The 20,452-nt window shown below is 43.2% G+C and overlaps 1 protein-coding gene across 3 annotated transcripts in view; it reads left to right on the forward strand.

The window, feature by feature from the left end:
- SMAP1 (small ArfGAP 1) overlaps positions 1–20,452 on the forward strand; it is a 457,172-nt gene that overhangs the window by 386,400 nt on the left and 50,320 nt on the right. For all 3 annotated transcript variants that reach the window (XM_073626752.1, XM_073626755.1, XM_073626753.1), the window contains one exon: positions 14,320–14,485. In XM_073626752.1, coding sequence (XP_073482853.1) covers positions 14,320–14,485 — 166 coding nt within the window. The remainder of the gene's footprint in view (positions 1–14,319; positions 14,486–20,452) is intronic.

Below are 20,452 nucleotides of genomic sequence, written 5' to 3' on the forward strand. Positions count from 1 at the left end.
GAGCACCGCTGCTTCCTATGGAGAGATCGGATGACATGCTGTCCGTTTTTATCAGATCTCACCTGATCCGCCAGGGATGGGTGCGAACGTAGGGGCATCAGTCTGATTTTAGCGGATCAGACTGGGTTGGATGTCAGCGGACATGTCACTGCTGACATCCATCGCTCCATAGACTAGCATGGAGCGCCTGTTCAGGTCTGCCGTCAAAACTGACAGGCGGACCTAAACAGTCCGACAGTGTGAAAGGGGCCTTAACCCCCAAACTGTCATAATAATTACAATTGAACTAGGCCTTTTTGGAGGCAGTGTAAAAATAGGTTAGATGTACATGAATTGTATAATTTATAGCACAGACCTCTTAAAAGGATGAGGATCACTTATCACTGATCTATTTGTTGGCTGCTTAGAAAAAATAATAGATTTCTAATAACTAAATGTTTTTTCCTAACTGCTTTACCCACTACCAAGTTTGAATAAAGTCATCCGTGCACAAAACAGATCAACATATCTCAACAGTATCTTTGTATTTTTTTTTTTACCATATTTGCATGATCAAGCCATTATAGCCTAAAAGCTTATGTACATTGAATTTAGTTTGCATCTGCGATGTTTTTCTTGCTCATATAAGTAAAGAATGTCTAAAGTAAAATCTTTTTGACAAGTAATGGGAGGTTGGATCCCCCTAACAATGACACAGGCGGCAATAAAAACCTGTTGGTTTTTTAATTATATCTAAGTCTTAAAAAAAAAAAAAAATGTTGCCTTCGTTTATGCTTTAAAGTGACTACAGAAGCATCTCGAAGGTTGATGCAACTTAGAAGCAACATAAAGCAACTCCTTGATAAGCTAAAAAAAAAAATCAAAGCTACTCAAAAGTCCATCAAAGCATGTCAAAAGCACCTGAAAGATGCTGAATTTGACTCATATCAGTAAATGCTGTATTGCATGCTGTTCATACTTACTCAGTCACTATGAGATTTGTTTTCTGTGTACTGAAAAAAAACTGGTTGATCCTGCTATCTCCTCCTTCTGTCCAAGTTTCCAATTCAATAGAGAACAAGAAATGTATGTTTAGGGCGCACAGGGCTAGCGTAATCTAGATAATGTCTCTATATAAGGCAGTCCAAAATAAACATGAGGGTGCTGGTGGAAGTGATGGAAGTTGTGGGATGATAATCTTCAGCACAAAGGGCTGCAACTTTAAAAGACTGAAGCAGGGTCTATAGGAATACAAAAAGACAAACAAAGGCGCCTCTAAGTGCAGAAGAAAAACAAGTTTAATGCCCCAACTGGGTTCAAAAAGCACTTACAGGATAAGAGATGTGATCAGGCACTTCATGAATAAGGCTGCATTGGAAAGGGTCACGGTGGGAGGAAGCATTCAGAGCGGATGGATGTTGTGACTGGCAGCAGCAGCGTGGAACACAGGGAGCCGCTGTGAAGCCGGCGTACTCAGCAAGGAGAGACGGCGTAACCGGAAGTGATGTCATCCACTCGAGCGGTTCCTTAGCCAGCCTGGACCGCAAACAAACAGCCGAAGGGAGGATGTGATGTCATCAAAAAGGGACGCGTTTCGGAACAGTCCTTCGTTCCTTTATCAACCTATGGCTATAATGATGACTATGCATGATATATATACACACGCTCTAGTAATGGGTTGGCCGGGGGCGGGGGCAATAATCTGAGTTGGATTCATATAAAAAACGTCTAAATACATTTAAATACATAAAAACACAAATAGCAGCATTCTAAACAGGAGGCAATGAAAAAGATGTAAAAAATATATATAAGATATATAGAAAAGAAAAAATAAAAATAAAAATAAAAATTAAAATAATGAAGGAAAAAAAAATAAAAAAGGGATGAAAAAAACAGAATATATAATGTGTTGTATCATTAGAGTGTCTGATATGGACGGAACAACAACCATACATGCGCAACAGCATGATACGAATGAGTGGGGGCAAGCGAGCGTATAAAAATAGCAATCTAAGATTAGGAATTGGGACATATGTGTCACCAATACTATCAAAGTATAATAATAAACTACCATGAATAAAAAATATATATAAAAATATATTATATAAAAAATATATATATATGTATAAAACTACCATAAATAAAAAAAAAGTTTCAAGTTTCAAGTTTCCAATTCAGCTAGGGATTTTGCAGAGCAGTGTTGGCAGCTCTGCACATGCTCAGTTTTCATTGAGTTTCTTTGCTGAGAATTTCCTCCTTATTATACCTGAGCTATATCTGAGCAGCCTATGTGACTATAGAGCCACACATGTGGGCATATACACAGTGGTAAAAGACAGCCCATTCCCTTCCTCCTCCTCCTTGCCCACTAACCGGGTTAACACAATGAAGGCAGGATATTGCATATACAATGATTTTTTTAAAAAGTATATGATCCCCTGCTGATTTTGTATGTTTGCCCAATGACAAAGAAATGATCAGTCTTTAATTTTAATGGTAGGTTTAATGAGTGAAAAAGGTATATGATCCCATATTAATCAGCAAGATTTCTGGCTCCTATGTGTCTTCTATACAGGTAACGAGCTGAGATTAGGAGCACACTCTTAACAAGAGTTTTCCTAATCTCAGCTTGTTACCTGTATAAGACACCTGTCCACAGAAGCAATCAGATTCCAATCTATTCACTATGGCCAAGACCAAAGAGCTGTCCAAGGATGTCAGGGACAAGATTGTAGACCTACACAAGGCTGGAATGGGCTACAAGACCATCGCCAAGCAGCTTAGTGAAAGGGTGACAACAGTTTGTGCGATTATTGGCAAATGGAAGAAAAACAAAATAACTGTCGATCGCACTCAATCTGGGGCTCCATGCATGATCTCACCTCATGGAGTTTCAGTGATTATGAGAACAGTGAGGAATCAGCCAAGAACTTCACGGGAGAATTTTGTTAACGATCTTAAGGCAGCTGGGACCATAGTCACCAAGAAAACAATTGGTAACACACTACGCCTTGTAGGACTGAAATCCTGCAGCGTACGCAAAGTCTCTGCTCAGGAAAGCTCATGTACAGGCCTGCCTGAAGTTTGCTAATGAACATCTGAATTATTTAGAGGAGAACTGGGTGAAAGTGTTGTGGTCAGATGAGACCAAAATCGAGCTCTTTGGCATCAACTCAACTTGACATGTTTGGAGGAGGAGGAATGCTGCCTATGACCAGCACCCCCCCCCCCCCCCCCCTGGTCAAACATGGAGGTGGGGTTGTTTTTCATCTAAGGGGACAAGATGACTTCACCGCATCAAAGGGACGATGAATGAAGCCATGTACCAATAAATCTTGGGTGAGAACCTCCTTCCCTCAGCAAGGGCATTGAAAACAGGTCGTGGATGTGTATTCCAGCATGACAATGACCCAAAATACATGGCCAAGGCAACAAAAGAGTGGCTCAAGTAGAAGAACGTTAAGGTCCTGGAGTGGCCTAGCAAGTCTCCAGACCTTAATCCAATGGAAAATATGTGGAGGGAGCTGAGTGTTCAAGTTACCAAACGTCAGCCTTGAAACCTTAACCACTTCAATTCCAGGCACTTTCGCCTTTTCCTGCCCAGGCTTTCAGCACTGTCACACTTTGAATGACAATTGTGCGGTCATACACTGTACCCAAACCAAATTTTTATCATTTTCTTCCCACAAATAGAGATTTCTTTTGATGGTATTTGATCACTGCTGGGGTTCTTATTTTTTGCTAAACAAACTAAAAAAGACTGAAATTTTTTTAAAAAAAGGTTTTTTTTGTTTATTAAAATTTCGTTTTCTCCTTCGCTGACGGGCACTGATGTGGCGGCACTGATGTGGCGGCACTGATATGTAGAATTGATGGGCACTGATAGGCGGCAGTGATATACAGCACCGATGGGCACTGATAGGCGGCATTGGGCACTAATAGGTGTCACTGATGGCACTAGATAGGCAGCACTGATGAGCTACTGACAGGTATTACTGATTTGCATCTGAAGGGCACTGACAGGCATTACTGATGGGGCACTGATTGACACTGTTATGGGCACTGACTGGTGTTCTTGATGGTGCACAGACTGGCAGCTATTGGGCACTGATTGACAGCTGATTGGCTCATCTGATGGGGGCTGTGCTGATTATCAGCACATAACCCCCCCGACAGAAAGAGCCGCTGACTGGCTCTCCCTGTCAGCGTGAACCAAGGAAAGCCAATTACCGGCACCTCCTGGTTCACGCGATGATCAGCTGTGATTGGTCACAGCTGATCACGTGGTAAGAAGCTCCTTACTACGATCAGAGATGCAGTGTGTCAGACTGACGCACCAGCAATCGCCGCACTGCGCACCCACCATGTTCTGCTGGACTTCATATGATGCCCAGTCAGGATAACAGAACCACTTCCCCGCCGTCAATCTGCTTTAGGCCGGGCGAGAAGTGGTTAATGACTTGGAGAGAATCTGCAAAAAGGAGTAGGACAAAATCCCTCCTGAGATGTGTGCAAACCTGGTGGCCAACTACAAGTAACGTCTGACCTCTGTGATTGCCAACAAGGGTTATGCCACCAAGTACGAAGTCATGTTTTGCAAAGCAGTCAAATACTTGTTTCACTCAATAAAATGCAAATCAATTTATAACTTTTTTGAAATGCGTTTTTCTGGATTATTTTGTCTCTCACTGTTAACCACTTCAGCCCCGGAAGAATTGGCTGTTCAATGACTAGGCCATTTTTTTGTGAAACGGCACTGCGTTACTTTAACTGACAATTGCGCGGCTGTACCCAAACAAAATTGACGTAATTTTTTTCTCACAAGTAGAGCTTTCTTTTGGTGGTATTTGATCATCTCTGCAGTTTTTATTTTTTGAGCTATAAACAAAAAAAAGCAACATTTTGTGATTTTTATCGAGACTGTGACATTATGGCGGACACATCGGACACTTTTGACATGTTTTTGGGTCGGTTGACAATTATACAGCGATCAGTACTATAAAAATGCACTGATTACTGTATAAATGTCACTGGCAGGGAAGGGTTTAACACTAGGGGGTGATCAAGGGGTTAACTGTGTTTCCTATGTGTGTGTTCTAACTGTGGAGGATGGGACTGACTATAGGAGATGAGAGATCGTGGTTCCCAGCTCGTAGGAACTCTCACGATCTCTCTCTCGTCTCTTCACAGAACTGGGATATGTGTGTGTACACACACACGTCCCTGTTCTGCCTATTGTGCCCGCGATCCCTTGTGGCCGGCGGTCATCGCGACCGCAGGTCACGAGCATCGGCACCCCTGCTGTGCAGCGGGTGCGCGCGCGCCTGCTATCCCGCTTATAGGGACCGACGTATAGCTGCGACGGTTCGCGGGATCGTGCCGACCTGCCGCAGTATAATGACGGCGGATGATCGGCAAGTGGTTAAAATAGTCCTAACATTAAGATTATAGACTGGTCATTTCTTCGTCAGTGGGCAAATGTACAAAATCAGCAGGAGATTAAATACTTTTTTTCCCTCACTGTAGATTGATGGAGGCTTCACCTCCTAAGCCACACACTGGAGGGGCATAACAGCTGTGACTGGCAGAAATCCGCCCACACCATGTTATTGACAAAAAATAATAAAGATATATATTTGTATGACTGTTTAAAACCGTTTATTGATTTTATTTATTTATATGTATTCCAAAGGCTTTTTTTTTTGTTTTGTTTTGTTTTTTTTTCGTACATATGACCAGCAGCAGAGGACTAGAAGCTCTTCCTGCTTCCGTTTCCCTGCAGACAGGCTGGGATTGAGCTGGGTCTTGTGGCAGCTGTGTATCGATTAGGAAAAAAGTACTTTGTAAATTGAAGGGACCGTGTAAATTAAACAGTGTGTGTTTAGTATCACTTTAAGGTAACAATTATGTTTAACACCCACAGCAGGTAAATATTATGCATTATTTGAATTATGTTTGCAGAGCTTTTGTAATTTTTACAGCAGTATGCAAAATCTTATTGGTTCTTATAGTTTGTAGAACTTTGAATGCAGTGTAAGGTAAAGCTGTTTTTTCATGATGAATTCCACGTTATTTTTGACAAATTTTTTTCTCCTCCAAAAAAACTGTGCTATTTTAATTTTTGCTCAAGTTCATTTATTTATTATAATGTATTCAGTCTACTCTTATTTGCATTGAATTGCTTATGCACACACACTGTGTAGTTCAGTGGGAGAAAAAACTTCCTGTGACTAAGACGCAAGGCTGCTATTCCTGGCATAGATGCTTTGGATGGCCTGTGTTGGAAGCACAATTAGTGATGCATTGTTATTTGGCTTCGGTATCTCTTCCTTCAGAGAACTGGTCCTCAGGGGATTGAGGGAAGTTCAGCAGGAGATCTGGCTAGTTAGACAATATAAATTTTCTGCAGAGGAGGGAGAATTCAAAAGTTTGGAAAAGGCATTTACTGTACAATGTAGATTTGTAAATTGGACGAATCTAGGAAAGCTCTGTTTAAGGTACACTCACAGAAATTGATTCATTTCAAGACTAGGAATCAGAGCAGTTGAAGTAATTTACTGTGTTAATGTGTGCCTGCAGTTAAACAAGTGCTTCATTGAATGAAGGGATCTATCCAGAATACTTGGTATGTATCCTTGTTAAAAGCTCAGTCCATTCAAACTAATACTTTGGTTTTTGTTTGGTGCTAGCAAGATGAACTGCCTAATGCTTCTTTAGGTTTCTCTGATATCTTTTCTTAACCACTTACCAGCCTGTAATATCCCTTTCAGGCCATTTATCAGTTTTCAGTGCTGTGATAGTTTTACTGACAATTATGTCATGCAACGCTATACCCAAATGAGTTTTTTATCATTTTTTTTTACAGCTAAAGTTTATCTTTTGATAGTATTTAACAACCGCTGTTTGAGGTGTTTTTCTTTTTTTTTTTTTTTTTTTTTTTTTTTTTTTTTTTTTTTTTTTTTGGAGCTTGGTAATGGTACACTAGATTCATTAATGTACAGATTATACACAGGAGGGAGGAAGTAAAGGGATCAATGTATTGGTCCCATACAGTGGCAGGATGGAGTAGAAGGGGTTAATGTTCAGATGGGCAGAATAAGGGAGGTGTGGGGCCTTAACGTGGTTGTCAAGGCTTCAATTTTTGTTTTTTTTACCTTCATGCATTCTCTGCTTTAGGGTAAAAAACCTTTTATGTGCAGCCCCCCCCCCCCCCCCCCCCCAAATATATTTACCTGAGCCCGATCTCAATCCAGTGCTGTGCCTGAGCGCAGCGGCACTGTTCTCTCTTTCTCCTCACTGGATTCAGTGATCACAGAAGGAGCTGTTGGCTCCCTCAGCTGTCAATCAGATGTGATGGGGGATCTGGGGGTTGGCCCGAGGAGCACTGTGTGTGTGTCAATATTTGTGTAAGGGGGCGAGGGGTTAAATAACAAAATCCTTTGTCACTGCAACAGCTGCTGATCTATTCATTCTGTTCCCATTCATAAACGTTAAAACTCTCTCCTTCCTCTGTTGTAAGGGGAAAGGGAAGGGATCAGCATTGTGAATAGTACAATGCGATCTCTGTGATGACCAATCACTGTGATTGCATGGTACCTAGCCTCTCAGATTGGCCAGGTATACAAAGGCTATTTATTGAGTGCCACTCATAAATGGCACTAGGTAAATAAAGGACCACTGATCCACCGTTGCCAGATGTACTGCAATACAGAAGAGGTTAAAGCTAGCTTTTCTAAAAAGTAAAAGTGTTCTGTAGTAGCAATGAAAAGCATGCACCCTCTGATGCCTGCACATACCTGTCCATGTCTACCTTGCTGCTTACAAATGGAAAGGATACTATCCAATTCCCAAGCCTGCATGTCTGATTTGATTGCTGTGAGGGTGTCCTGCGTTCCCTGTTAGTTTATTAACTACTTCTACAGTATTGGAAATGTAACTGAAGGTGAGTGGTGAATTAGAACAGAATAGTAGCCAAGTGGTTAGGAGTTATGACAGGGGAACAGGAGTCTCAAGTGCTTTAAAAAGAAAGGATTATCTGCTCACAAGGCCCTGTTTGTCACTAAAGTAATTCTTCTGGGTGAAAGTGGGAAGACATTTTCAAAACTACTTGGCAAGTTCCAGCAAGTTAAAGTGAGCAGATGCTCAGATTTTCATCTTTAGTACACGCAAACTCAATATAAAACCCAATTTCTGGTAAAACATAAGATGATGTTACACCAAGCAAATGGATACCTAACAAGTCCTGCTTTAAAATTGTGTACACCCGCGGAATGGTGCCAAACTACAGTATCTAAAAATCCTTAACAGCAGGGGTCGACAACCTGCAGGCCACACCCGGCCCGCGGCCGCTAAATGTCTGGTCCGTCAGTGCACGTGATAAATTTGCGTGCACCTGGCCCACGGACGTTTTGACCCCAGTCAGCTTTTTTGGGATAACAACCGATTCGGCTGTACTCCCAAGCAGAAGGAGGGAACGTCATCCTACCCCATCACTTTCAGTTTACAGAAGACTTAAAGGCGCCAAATTTTAAAAAAATTACAATATTCAAAACAGGCAAACTTGGCATTTTTAATGCTTTTAAGTGAAAAGGAGCGATTTGAGGTTTTATAGAACCCAGATTCCTCCATTACTGTCACAAGAGATGTTTACATTCCTTCTGACAGCAATAAAAGTGATCAGAATTTTTTAAAGGGACAGTGTAAAAATAAAATAAATTTAAAAAAAAAATGAATGCACCCCATCCTTCCGTGTTCGCAAATGCATACGCAAGTCCTGACCGTAAATGTAAACAGTGTTTAAACCACACATGTGAGGTATCGCTGTGATCTCTAGAGTGAGAGCAATAATTCTAGCACAAGACCTCTGTAGCTCTAAACTGGTAACCTGTAAAAAAAATTTTAAAACGTTGCCTATGGAGATTTATAAGTACCTTTGTTTATAATAAACAATGTTTGTGGCGCTACCTGACCTAGGTGAAATGTCTGGTAAAAGGAGCGATGAAATCAATAATAAAATATAAAAAATATATTTAAAAAAATCAAATAATGCATAAAATACAATTCATACTGCATACATCAAATCTAAATGGTGCGGAATAGATCAATCATAAAGTGCAATATTAAGTGAAGCAAAATAACGATCTGGATAAGTGCAATGTATATAAACAAAGTGCAAAAAGGTGAATGTAGCAAACAAATCGAACGATGTGCATAAAAATATAAATATGAATATGCGATAACGTGACACATCAATGTGTGTGATGTCCAAAAAACAAAAAGAATATTTGAAGTGATGGGTGCAATCCAATGAACAGTGTACTGCGACTCCCAGTACCAACAGGGTCAGATCTTCTGGTAGTAATTCAAAGAATATATAAAAAAAGTGCAAGTGCAATATATGATCGATGTGACGAAAATGTCTATGATTTTTTTTTCATCCAACTACAATCCGGAGTGCGCCACCTATTTCCCCCAGCCTCTCACCTCTAGCAGCGGCCCCCAATGGGCCGAATCGAGCATGAACCAGCAATAGGTGCAGTAATCCACAGGTGATCAACCTCCGGTATTCGTCACAATAGGGCAAACGGGGGCATACGATATCCAGCACAAGGTTGCGCTCTCCCACACTCAGCAAATGCAGTTAGGATGAATGATAAAAGAGAAAAGGTGGCTCCATAATGTAGTATTAAAATTTATTTCCGACAAAACTAGTAGTAACTTACATGTTGTTGCTATTCTACGAGTGTGCAAATTTTAAAGCATAACATGGGGGGGCGGGGGGGCTGTGTAATATGCAGGGGGGGAGCGGCTGTGTAATGTAACAGGGTCCAGAGGTGCGGGGGCTGTGTAATGTAAAGGGGTCCAGATTGTTAGCTTCATTTATTAGCAGGTGAATGCGGTACTCCATGCATTTACATACATTTAATCCGGCCCTTAAGTGGAAAAAGGTTGCTGACACCTGCTTTACAGGTTACCAGTTAAGTGTTACACAGGAGGTCTGGGGCTGGAATAATTGCTCTCGCTCTGATGTTGTGATATCTTACGAGTAGTGCGTTCATCATTTACATATGCGTGCAGGGCCTACTTGCTCACAAATGTGTGTGTTTGTAACGCATTCACAGTTGCTCAAGGGAATGGGGGTGCTTTAATTTTTACGTTTTATTATTTTTACGCTGTGTCTTTAATTTTTTTTTAACTATTATTATCACAAGAAATAAATAACATCCCTTGTGGTAGCTTGGGCCATGACAGGTCCTCTTTATGAAGAGAAATGGTGTCTTTTAGACCCAAGATCTCTCCTCTGGCCTTCAAAGCATCTCATCAAACTGTAGTTTTGATGGCTTGTAAACTACAAACCGAAACTGGAAGTGACAAAATAGCTTCCGGTTTATTACATCACAAAGGGGAGGCTGGTATTGATGTGCCTCCCCACCCAGTGCTTCACCGATCCCAGCGGTGGTGGTACCGTGCTCCCTGAACTCTCAGTAGAGCCTGGTAAGGGCGCCCAAAAATAAAAAAAGGAAAAAAAGGATCCTAAAAATCGCTACGGGCAGGCCAGGCTGCTTGAAAAAGGTATAACTTTATTGCACAAAAAGAAAATTTGTTGTACATATTACAAACACTAAATACCCATCACCAACACCTTGGCTCATTTAAAAGGTAATAAGAAAACGTTGTCTAGTAAAACTAATTACGTCACATATGGTGCATGCATGCATCAAATACCCACTATAGAGCTACCTAATAAGGTGCAAAGAGTAGCAGGCCATTAGTTCACGGATCCCGGTGAGTATCACCGTTGATCAGTGTACTCGGCCAGTTTATTGGTGCTCAAAGGGCCCCGCAACTGGAGAATACACAAGGAAAATTATGGAATTTGCTGTACACTTGAAGTCCCTGGGGTGGTGTACCACTGGTTAACTGGGTCATAAACTGGTGTTGGGTCCTTTTTATAGGAGGTGGCATATAGCCACTAGTTGCTGGACAGTCCAGATAATCAGTCATAATGGTAAGACCAAGTAGTTCAAAACTAAAACACAGTACAGTCCCAGGATATGAGCAGCTGAGGACACTTGCCTCAAATCCCAACAGGCATGATAATGCCTGTTCTGATGATTGCACAAAAACCATAGAAATTCTTACTAAATGCCTGACTTCAGCAACACGTATTCTCGTAAAGGACTGGAAGGTTTTTTAGAATTTCTGTAACGTTTTAAATGCTGTCTGTTCGAGTTGAGGTTAATTTTGTTGTCGGATTTAAAGGAGAAGTTCACCTTCCATAACATGTTACATGTTACACCCATATTCGGGGTGTAACATGTTATGAATGCACTGGCCCACTCACCTCCCCGATCCTCGCTGTGCCAGCTAGCAGGGGATTCTTCTCCACCTGCTAGCTGTCCAATTTTTTTTTTTTTTTTAAACGTGCCAGTGCAGGGCTCCGTCCACCCAGCCGCGTCACTCATTTATAGCTCTCTGCGAATGGAAAACTACAAGGTCCAGCAGCCTTTGTAGCTGGCGGCTTGTATTTTTCAATGAACTACCACGGCACTGTGAGCGCCGTGGTAGTTCGTTCATTCTTACTGTCAGAAAGTATCGGCTTCCTCTTATGAGGAAGCTGATACCCTGACAGGTCTTCAGGAGACTTGCATGGCATCATGGCATCAGTGATCTGCTAATCGCAGGTGCAAAGCTTTACAGGCTCCTGCAAAAAAATAAATAAATGCACGTTTGTTTGTTTTTTTTACCTGCAAAAAATGTGCATTTTATACATTTTTTCTGAAAAGGTGAACCTATCCTTGAAATGCTGTCCTGATCCTTATAAAGGAGATTTCTCTTCTTCACTTTGTCACTAAAACCCTAACAGAGGCTGTAAATCATTACCACTAGTAAAAGGAAAAAAACAGCAACACAAAGTTTTAATAGTTGTCCTAACTCTCCCCAGTTTATCCAAATAAAAGAATTTGGTTGGCGTTGGGGTTTCAGAATTAAGAGTCCTTACCAAACCTCTGTAACCTTACCTCTATTTCCTTCTTTAAGTCTTAGCCATTCATGCTTAATCAAAATATTTTTTGTGAATATTGAAGCTAAGGACCTGTAAGCTATCCACTTCATTTCTTTACAGTAAGCTTTTTTAAAGTTGTAAATGTCAATATGTTTACTTGCGTGGGAGAGACAACATATAAATCCTTGAAGTGTTTAACCGCTTCAGCCTCAGAAGATTTTACCCCCTTCCTGACCAGAGCACTTTTTGCGATTCGGCACTGTGCCGCTTTAACTGACAATTGCGCGACGTTACACCAAAACAAAATTGACGTCCTTTTTTTTTCCCCACAAATAGAGCTTTCGTTTGGTATTTGATCACCTCTGCAGTTTTTATTTTTTGCGCTATAAACAAAAAAAGGGTGACAATTTTGAAAAAAAAAGCAATATTTTTTACTTTTTGCTATAATAAATATCCCCCAAAAATATATAAAAAAGCAATTTTTTCCTCAGTTTAGGCCGATATTTATCCTCCTCCTACATATTTTTAGTAAAAAAAAAAGTTACAGCGTCTACAAAATAGGGGATAGTTTTATGGCATTTTTATTATTTTTTTTTTATTAGTAGTGTCGGGGATCTGCGATTTTTATCATGACTGCGACTTTATGATGGACAAATTGGACACTTTTGACACTGTTTTGGGACCATTGTCATTTATACAGCGATCAGTGCTATGAAAATGCACTGTTTACTGTGTAAATTACACTGGCAGGGAAGGGGTTAAACACTAGGGGGCAATCAAGGGGTTAAGTGTGTCCTAGGGAGTGATTCTTACTGTGGGGGGGTGGGCTACCACTGACATGACATCGATCACTACTCCCGATGACAGGGAGCAATAGATCCCTGTCGTGTAACTAGGCAGAACGGGGAAATGCCTTGACACGATTGCGGGACACTGGCGGACATTGAGTCCGCGGGACCTTCGGACATGTTCTAGCTGTACGCAGCGGGCGCGCGCCTGCCAATTAAAGGGGACGTACAGGTATGCCGATTTGTCCACTGCTGCCATTGTGCCGACGTATATCGGCGTGCAGCGGTCGGTAAGTGGTTAAAGCAAACATTTATTATATTGCAGCTTGCCAATTCTTAGATGTGATGGCAGAATTAGTTTTCTTTTTTAGGCTGGTTTACTTCTATTTGCACTTACTGGCCGTATCATTAAGCCTGTTGTTTTTCAGCAGAACAAGCTGTCCTGCAGATTATGCAGTTTGAGGGTTGAGACAAACCATTTTCCATTTCAGGGATGCTTATAATGGTCAGCTTTTATTTAGGTAAAACTTTTAACTCAAAAGGGAAAAAAAAAGTTTGCTGTAACTGCTTATAAAGTATTAACTGGAGTTTGGATTTAATTTGTTAGGCTGGGTTCACACTGTTTGCAGAGTGGCTCACAGCAGGGGGTCCAGTGCGTCCCTGTTATCAGTTTCCGGGGCGAAACAGCTCTGCAGCCACCCCGGCATTGAGAGACGGTCACAATCTCCTGTCATGTGAATTGGATGCAGGGAAACCTCATCCAATTCTCATAAGTGTGAACCCAGCCTTAGTGTACCTAAATCTGCTAGTACATCTGTCACTCCCCTCCCCCCAGATAATGCTGCTGTCCAAAGTTGCCCCCTGTGCTCCTTCATCCTTGAGTGGGGGCATGTGTTACTGGACAGATCACCAGGTGAAAACGGGGGGAGCCTAGAAACTAATGCAGCCACCACATCTAAGGATATTACATTTTTGGCTTTGGGTCTAATGCTGCTTTAATGATCCAAATTGTCAAATGTGAAGGAAGACTAGACTTTACTCTGCTTGGGCTGTCCATCTACGGTATGTACAGGAAACGTGCAAATACTCCAGGTTTGAGGGGTCAGTTACAGTGCAGTCGTTGCTGCATTTAGCAAAATTTGAAAACTGGTTCAATTGGATGGAAAACAACTTTAATATGCGATTTACAAATATAATGGATTACCATTACATCTTCTGTCTTATAAATGCCACGAGAATATTGTCATGTAAAGCATATTTTATGATCTGGTTAAAGTGTTTTATTGTGGCAACAATTTTTACTGATCATGCTATCTAGATGCTATGGCTTATTGACTATTGTATGCCTTCATTGAATGAATAAAAAGTTTGTTATATATTGTATTAACAGAAAGCATGATCTAGCTTAGATGCTGTAAAGCCCCCAAACACAAAGTGCATATTGCAGATTTGTAAATAGTTTTCTTGATATTTTTTTTTTTTGTGAGAACTTATTGCATCTTAATGCATACTTGATTTTTTTTTTTTTTTCTAATTTCCTTCTTTAAGGTTACATCGACAGCCCCAGCAGCTATCGTACCTCCTGCTTCTGGAGATCTAGATTTATTTACTGATCAAACCGCAAAATCTGAAGAAGTTCCCAAAAAGCCCTTGTCAAAAGACTCAATCTTGTCACTTTATGGCACAACAAACATGCAGCAGCAAAATACAGCGGGTAAATATTCCTTTAATATGTGTGATTGATTGGTGCAGGATTTGAGGGATTTAGGAGAGCTGTCTGAAGTATGGTATATTTTTTTGTGTTTCTTTTAATAATTCAGTTTAGCTGCTCATGTTTCTGAGCAGGATGGCCCGGTCTGTTCATTAAGGGCGCAGCCTCCCCTTTCCATCGCCGCTACCACCCTCTATTCATGTGTCCAGCCCCTTTCAGGACGCGGGGCGCATGAATTGCAGCAGCTGGGTTTTTTCTTTTTTTAAGCACCTAATTAGAGCCAGAGGCTCTAATAGGCTTCAAAATAGGGTGTGCACCAGACGCAAAGCATTGCACTCGGAGTCCACCCAGGTTTGTTAGACTAGCGATTTATGTCTGTAAAATTTAAGGTTATCTTATACAGGTTATCTTATACAGGCAAAAAGTTGCAACAAAAAATGTTTGCTTATAAACTGTTAGACTAACACGTTTAAGTGGAACTTCAGCTATCTAAATCTGCTAGTGCACTCCCCTTCTCCAGTTTAACAATGCTGCTGTGGTGGTGCCCCTGTTCTTTTTTTAAACTTTGTTTGCACTTTCTTTTGCTATTAGTCAGATAATATGTTTTAAGTGCCAATGTTTTGGTACAGGACTTTTATATGTAATTTGAAGCCTTGTTTGTCAGTGCAATATTTTTCTGCTTGGAGTGCCAAGTTTGGTGCATTCGAGCCTTGGAGCAAAACATTGAATGAGCTCACCCACAAAATATATCATGCAAGAAAAACATTTGACAATAAATAATGTCTAGGCATATTCAGTGGCAGTTTGTGCTCAAAATATTTGGGGGGCACAAACAAACTGAAAAATACTGAAAAAAAAACATCAAATGCAGCCACTTTGCCCCGTCTAATGCAGCCACTGTGCCTATCGTATGCAGCCTCATTGTGACCAACCCCCTGCCCGCATGCTTGCTGTCTGACCGGCACTTAATCCATCTTGGTAGCGGGTCAGCCAGCGGGTGACGGCGGCGAGCTGTGGGATGGGCAGTGGGTCAGGCGACGGCTCCTTTGTTCTCCATGCTTCCCGTGCATCTCTTCCCTTCTGCTAGGCGTCCAATAGGATCACCTGTGCCTTCAGCCAATCAGGTGACGGGTTTTAGACCCGCACATCACGATTGGTAGAGAGGCGGCTGTGTTAGAAAAGCGATTATTCATTTTTCAGGTGCTTCAGAAAAACATCCCTGCAGCTGTAATCCAGGCATTCGAAAAGGGGTCGGACGCCTGAATAGGAGGCGGCTACGACGGCCATGGATAGATTCATGCTATGCACCTACATATAGGGGGGTGGCGTGATAGAGTGGGTGGCGCTCTGCTCCGTTAATGGACGGGCCGCCCCTGGGCATATTAATAAATGCAATGAAAGAAGTGAAAACCATTTGCCGTATTGGGATTTAGAGCGCTTCACTTTTTCTACATTTTGTTATGTTACAGCCTTATTCCAAAATTAATGAAATTCATTATTTTCCTCAAAATTCTACAAATGATACCCCATAATGACAACGTGAAAGAAGTTTGTTTGAAAGCTTTGCAAATTTATTAAAAAGAAAAACGAAAAAAATCACATGTACATAAGTATTCATAGCCTTTGCCATGACACTCAAAATTGAGCTCAGGTACATTTTGTTTCCACTGATCATCCTTGAGATGTTTCTACAACTTGATTGAAGTCCACCTGTAGTAAATTCAGTTGAGTGGGCATGATTCGGAAAGGCACACACCTGTCAATATAAGGTCCCACAGTTAACCGTGCATGTCAGAGCACAAACGAAACCATGAGGTCCAAGGAATTGTCTGTAGACCTCCAAGGATTGTATCAAGGCACAGATCTGGGGAAAGGGTACAGAAAAATGTCTGCAGCATTGAAGGTCCCAATGAGCACAGTGGCCTCCATCATCCATAAATGGAAGAAGTTTGAAACCACCAGGTTTCTTCCTAGAGCAGGCTGCCCAGCCAAACTGAGTGATCGGGGGAGAAGGGCCTTAGGGAGGTGACCAAGAAGCCAATGGTCTTCTGACAGAGCTCCACCGTTTCTCTGTGGAGAGAGAACCTTCCAGAAAAACAACCATCTCTGCACCACCCCACCTATCAGGCCTGTATGGTAGAGTGGCCAGTTGAAAGCCACTTCTCAGTAAAAGGCACATGACAGCCCGCCTGGAGTTTGCCAAAAGGTACCTGAATAACTGACCATGAGAAACAAAATTCTCTGGTCTGATGATACAAAGATTGAACTCTTTGGCCTGAATGGCAAGCGTAATGTCTGGAGGAAACCAGGCACTGCTTATTACCTGGCCAATACCATCCCTACAGTGAGATATGGTAGTGGCAGCATCATGCTGTGAGGTTGTTTTTCAGCAGTAGGAACTGGGAGACTAGTCAGGATTGAGGGAACGATGAATGCAGCAATGTACAGAGACATCCTTGTAAACCTGCTCCAGAGCACTCTGAACCTCAGACTGGGGTGAAGGTTCATCTTCCAACAAGACAATGACCCTAAGCACACAGTCAAGATAACAAAAGTGACTACAGGACAACTCTGGCAATGTCCTTCAGTTGCCCAGCCAGAGCCCAGACTTTAACCTGATTGAACATCTCTGGCTGGCAAATGGCTGTGTACTGACACTCCCCATCCAACCTGATGGAGCTTGAGAGGTCCTGTAAAAAAAGAATGGAGGAAACTGCCCAAAAATAGGTGTGCCACGCTTGTAGCATTATACTCAAAAAGATTTAAGGCTGTAATTGGTGCCAAAGATGCTTCAACAAAGTATTTTATTCGTATTTTATTTTTATTTTTAATAAGTTTGCAAATATTTCAAACAAACTTCTTTCACGTTGTCTTTATGGGATATTGTTTGTAGAATTTTGAGGAGAATAATTGATTTAATCCATTTTGGAATAAGGCTGTAACATAACAAAAAGTGGAAAAAGTGAAGCACTGGGAATAATTTCTGGATGTACTGTATGTAGGAAAAAATATCAGCTTGCTCCATTTAATCACAATCGCTTGTAAGTCAATAGTGGAGAATCTTGGAAAGTGTGTCACTCAACAGAACAGGCAAATGCTTACCTACAATGGAATAAGCTGTCCTGGAACATGAAGAAAAGGTAGAGGTGACAGGGATGTGCTCAATATGTCTTTTTAGGTTTGCACTTAAGCAGGGAGTTCTTATCTTGTGTTTTAACCTTATTGCCAACTTTTCCAGCCTAGAGAGTAACCTTTGGTTTAACCACTTAAGACCGAGCCTCTGCCTGAGATTTGTTGTTTACCAGTTAAAAACAGATTTTTTTTGCTAGAAAATTACTTTGAACCCCCAAACATTATACATTATTTTTTAACACCCTAGAGAATAAAATGGCGGTCGTTGCAATACTTTTTGTCATACCGTATTTGTGCAGCGGTCTTACAAGCGCACTTTTTTGGAAAAATTACATTTTTTTTTAATTAAAAAATAAGACAACAGTAAAGTTAGCCCTTTTTTTTTTATATATTGTAAAAGATAATGTTAAGCTGAGTAAATTGATCCCCAACATGTCACACTTCAAAATTGCGCCTGCTCGTGGAATGGCTACAAACTTTACCTTCTAAAAATCTCCATAGGCGACGTTTAAAAAATTCTACAGGATGCATGTTTTGAGTTACAGAGGAGGTCTAGGGCTAGAATTCTTGCTCTTGCTCTACCGATTGCGGCAATACCTCACATGTGAGGTTTGAACACAGTTTTCATATGCAGGCGCTACTCACGTATGCGTTTGCTTCTGCACACAAGCTCAGCGGGACGGGGCGCATTTAAAAAAATTTTACTTATTCTTTTCTTATTTATTTTACCTTTTTTATTTTTACACTGTTCTTTAAAAAAAAAAAAGTCACTTTTATTCCTATTACAAGGAATGTAAACATCCCTTTGAATATAAAAAAAGCATGACAGGACCTCTTAAATATAAGATCTGGGGTCAAAAAAATGGCCCTTTAAGAGCTATGGGCAGAAGTGACGTTTTGACGTCGCTTCCGCCCTGCAATGGTATGGAGACGGATGGGGGCCATCTTCCGCTCACTTGTCTCTATACCCAGAAGGGAGAAGCATCCAATCGCCTCTTCCGCTACCAACGGCTCTGATAAGCGGCGGAGGGCACCTAAGCGCGGCGGGAGGTTACCGGGGTTATGGCAGCTAGCTGCTACCATAACAACGATATTCCTCTTCAAAGTTAGGATGTATATCTGTGTGCGGTGGTCCGGAAGTGGTTAAAAAAGCAGTTGTCATCTCATGAACCCTATTTTCAAACTCGTGTACTACAGTGTTGCCAACTTACCAGATTGAAATTCACTGATACGACACCCAACGTTTACTGACAGCCAAGTTTTTACTGGCATTTCCAAAAGTTGCAAAATTACAGTTTTAAGTGCAAATTTCAGTATTTAGGCTACAAGCAAGTACAATATGCAATTAGCAATGTAATTTAAGGTAGATATTAAGGCAAAAAAATTTCTTATTTTGTTTTCGATCTAGCAAGTAAGAAGATCAGGGCAAGAAATTAGCAGCACAGATCACTGACACAACCCGTCCCCTCCTGAGTCCGTGACAGTCTCTCTCCATGGCAGGTGGTCCCTTCAGTCCACTCTAGTTCAAACAGCGCTGACAGTCCCGCTCCTGGCTTGCCTTGCTCTCGTCCCGCTCCAGGCTTGCCTTGCTCTCATCCCGCTCCCGTCCTGCCTTGCTCTCGTCCCGCTCCCGTCCTGCCTTGCTCTCGTCCCGCTCCCGTCCTGCCTTGCTCTCGTCCCGCTCCCGTCCTGCCTTGCTCTCGTCCCGCTCCCGTCCTGCCTTGCTCTCGTCCCGCTCCCGACCTGCCTTGCTCTGGTCCCGCTCCCGACCTGCCTTGCTCTGGTCCCGCTCCCGTCCTGCCTTGCTCTCGTCCCGCTCCCGTCCTGCCTTGCTCTCGTCCCGCTCCCGTCCTGCCTTGCTCTCGTCCCGCTCCCGTCCTGCCTTGCTCTCGTCCCGCTCCCGTCCTGCCTTGCTCTCGTCCCGCTCCCGTCCTGCCTTGCTCTCGTCCCGCTCCCGTCCTGCCTTGCTCTCGTCCCGCTCCCGTCCTGCCTTGCTCTCGTCCCGCTCCCGTCCTGCCTTGCTCTCGTCCCGCTCCCGTCCTGCATTGCTCTCGTCCCGCTCCCGTCCTGCCTTGCTCTCGTCCCGCTCCCGTCCTGCCTTGCTCTCGTCCCGCTCCCGTCCTGCCTTGCTCTCGTCCCGCTCCCGTCCTGCCTTGCTCTCGTCCCGCTCCCGTCCTGCCTTGCTCTCGTCCCGCTCCCGTCCTGCCTTGCTCTCGTCCCGCTCCCGTCCTGCCTTGCTCTCGTCCCGCTCCCGTCCTGCCTTGCTCTCGTCCCGCTCCCGTCCTGCCTTGCTCTCGTCCCGCTCCCGTCCTGCCTTGCTCTCGTCCCGCTCCCGTCCTGCCTTGCTCTCGTCCCGCTCCCGTCCTGCCTTGCTCTCGTCCCGCTCCCGTCCTGCCTTGCTCTCGTCCCGCTCCCGTCCTGCCTTGCTCTCGTCCCGCTCCCGTCCTGCCTTGCCCTCGTCCCGCTCCCGTCCTGCCTTGCCCTCGTCCCGCTCCCGTCCTGCCTTGCCCTCGTCCCGCTCCCGTCCTGCCTTGCCCTCGTCCCGCTCCCGTCCTGCCTTGCCCTCGTCCCGCTCCCGTCCTGCCTTGCCCTCGTCCCGCTCCCGTCCTGCCTTGCCCTCGTCCCGCTCCCGTCCTGCCTTGCCCTCGTCCCGCTCCCGGCCTGCCTTGCCCACGTCCCGCTCCCGGCCTGCCTTGCCCACGTCCCGCTCCCGGCCTGCCTTGCCCACGTCCCGCTCCCGGCCTGCCTTGCCCACGTCCCGCTCCCGGCCTGCCTTGCCCACGTCCCGCTCCCGGCCTGCCTTGCCCACGTCCCGCTCCCGGCCTGCCTTGCCCACGT

This window comes from Aquarana catesbeiana, linkage group LG04 (assembly GCF_042186555.1).
Source record: "Aquarana catesbeiana isolate 2022-GZ linkage group LG04, ASM4218655v1, whole genome shotgun sequence".
NCBI classification, from domain to species: Eukaryota; Metazoa; Chordata; class Amphibia; order Anura; family Ranidae; genus Aquarana; species Aquarana catesbeiana.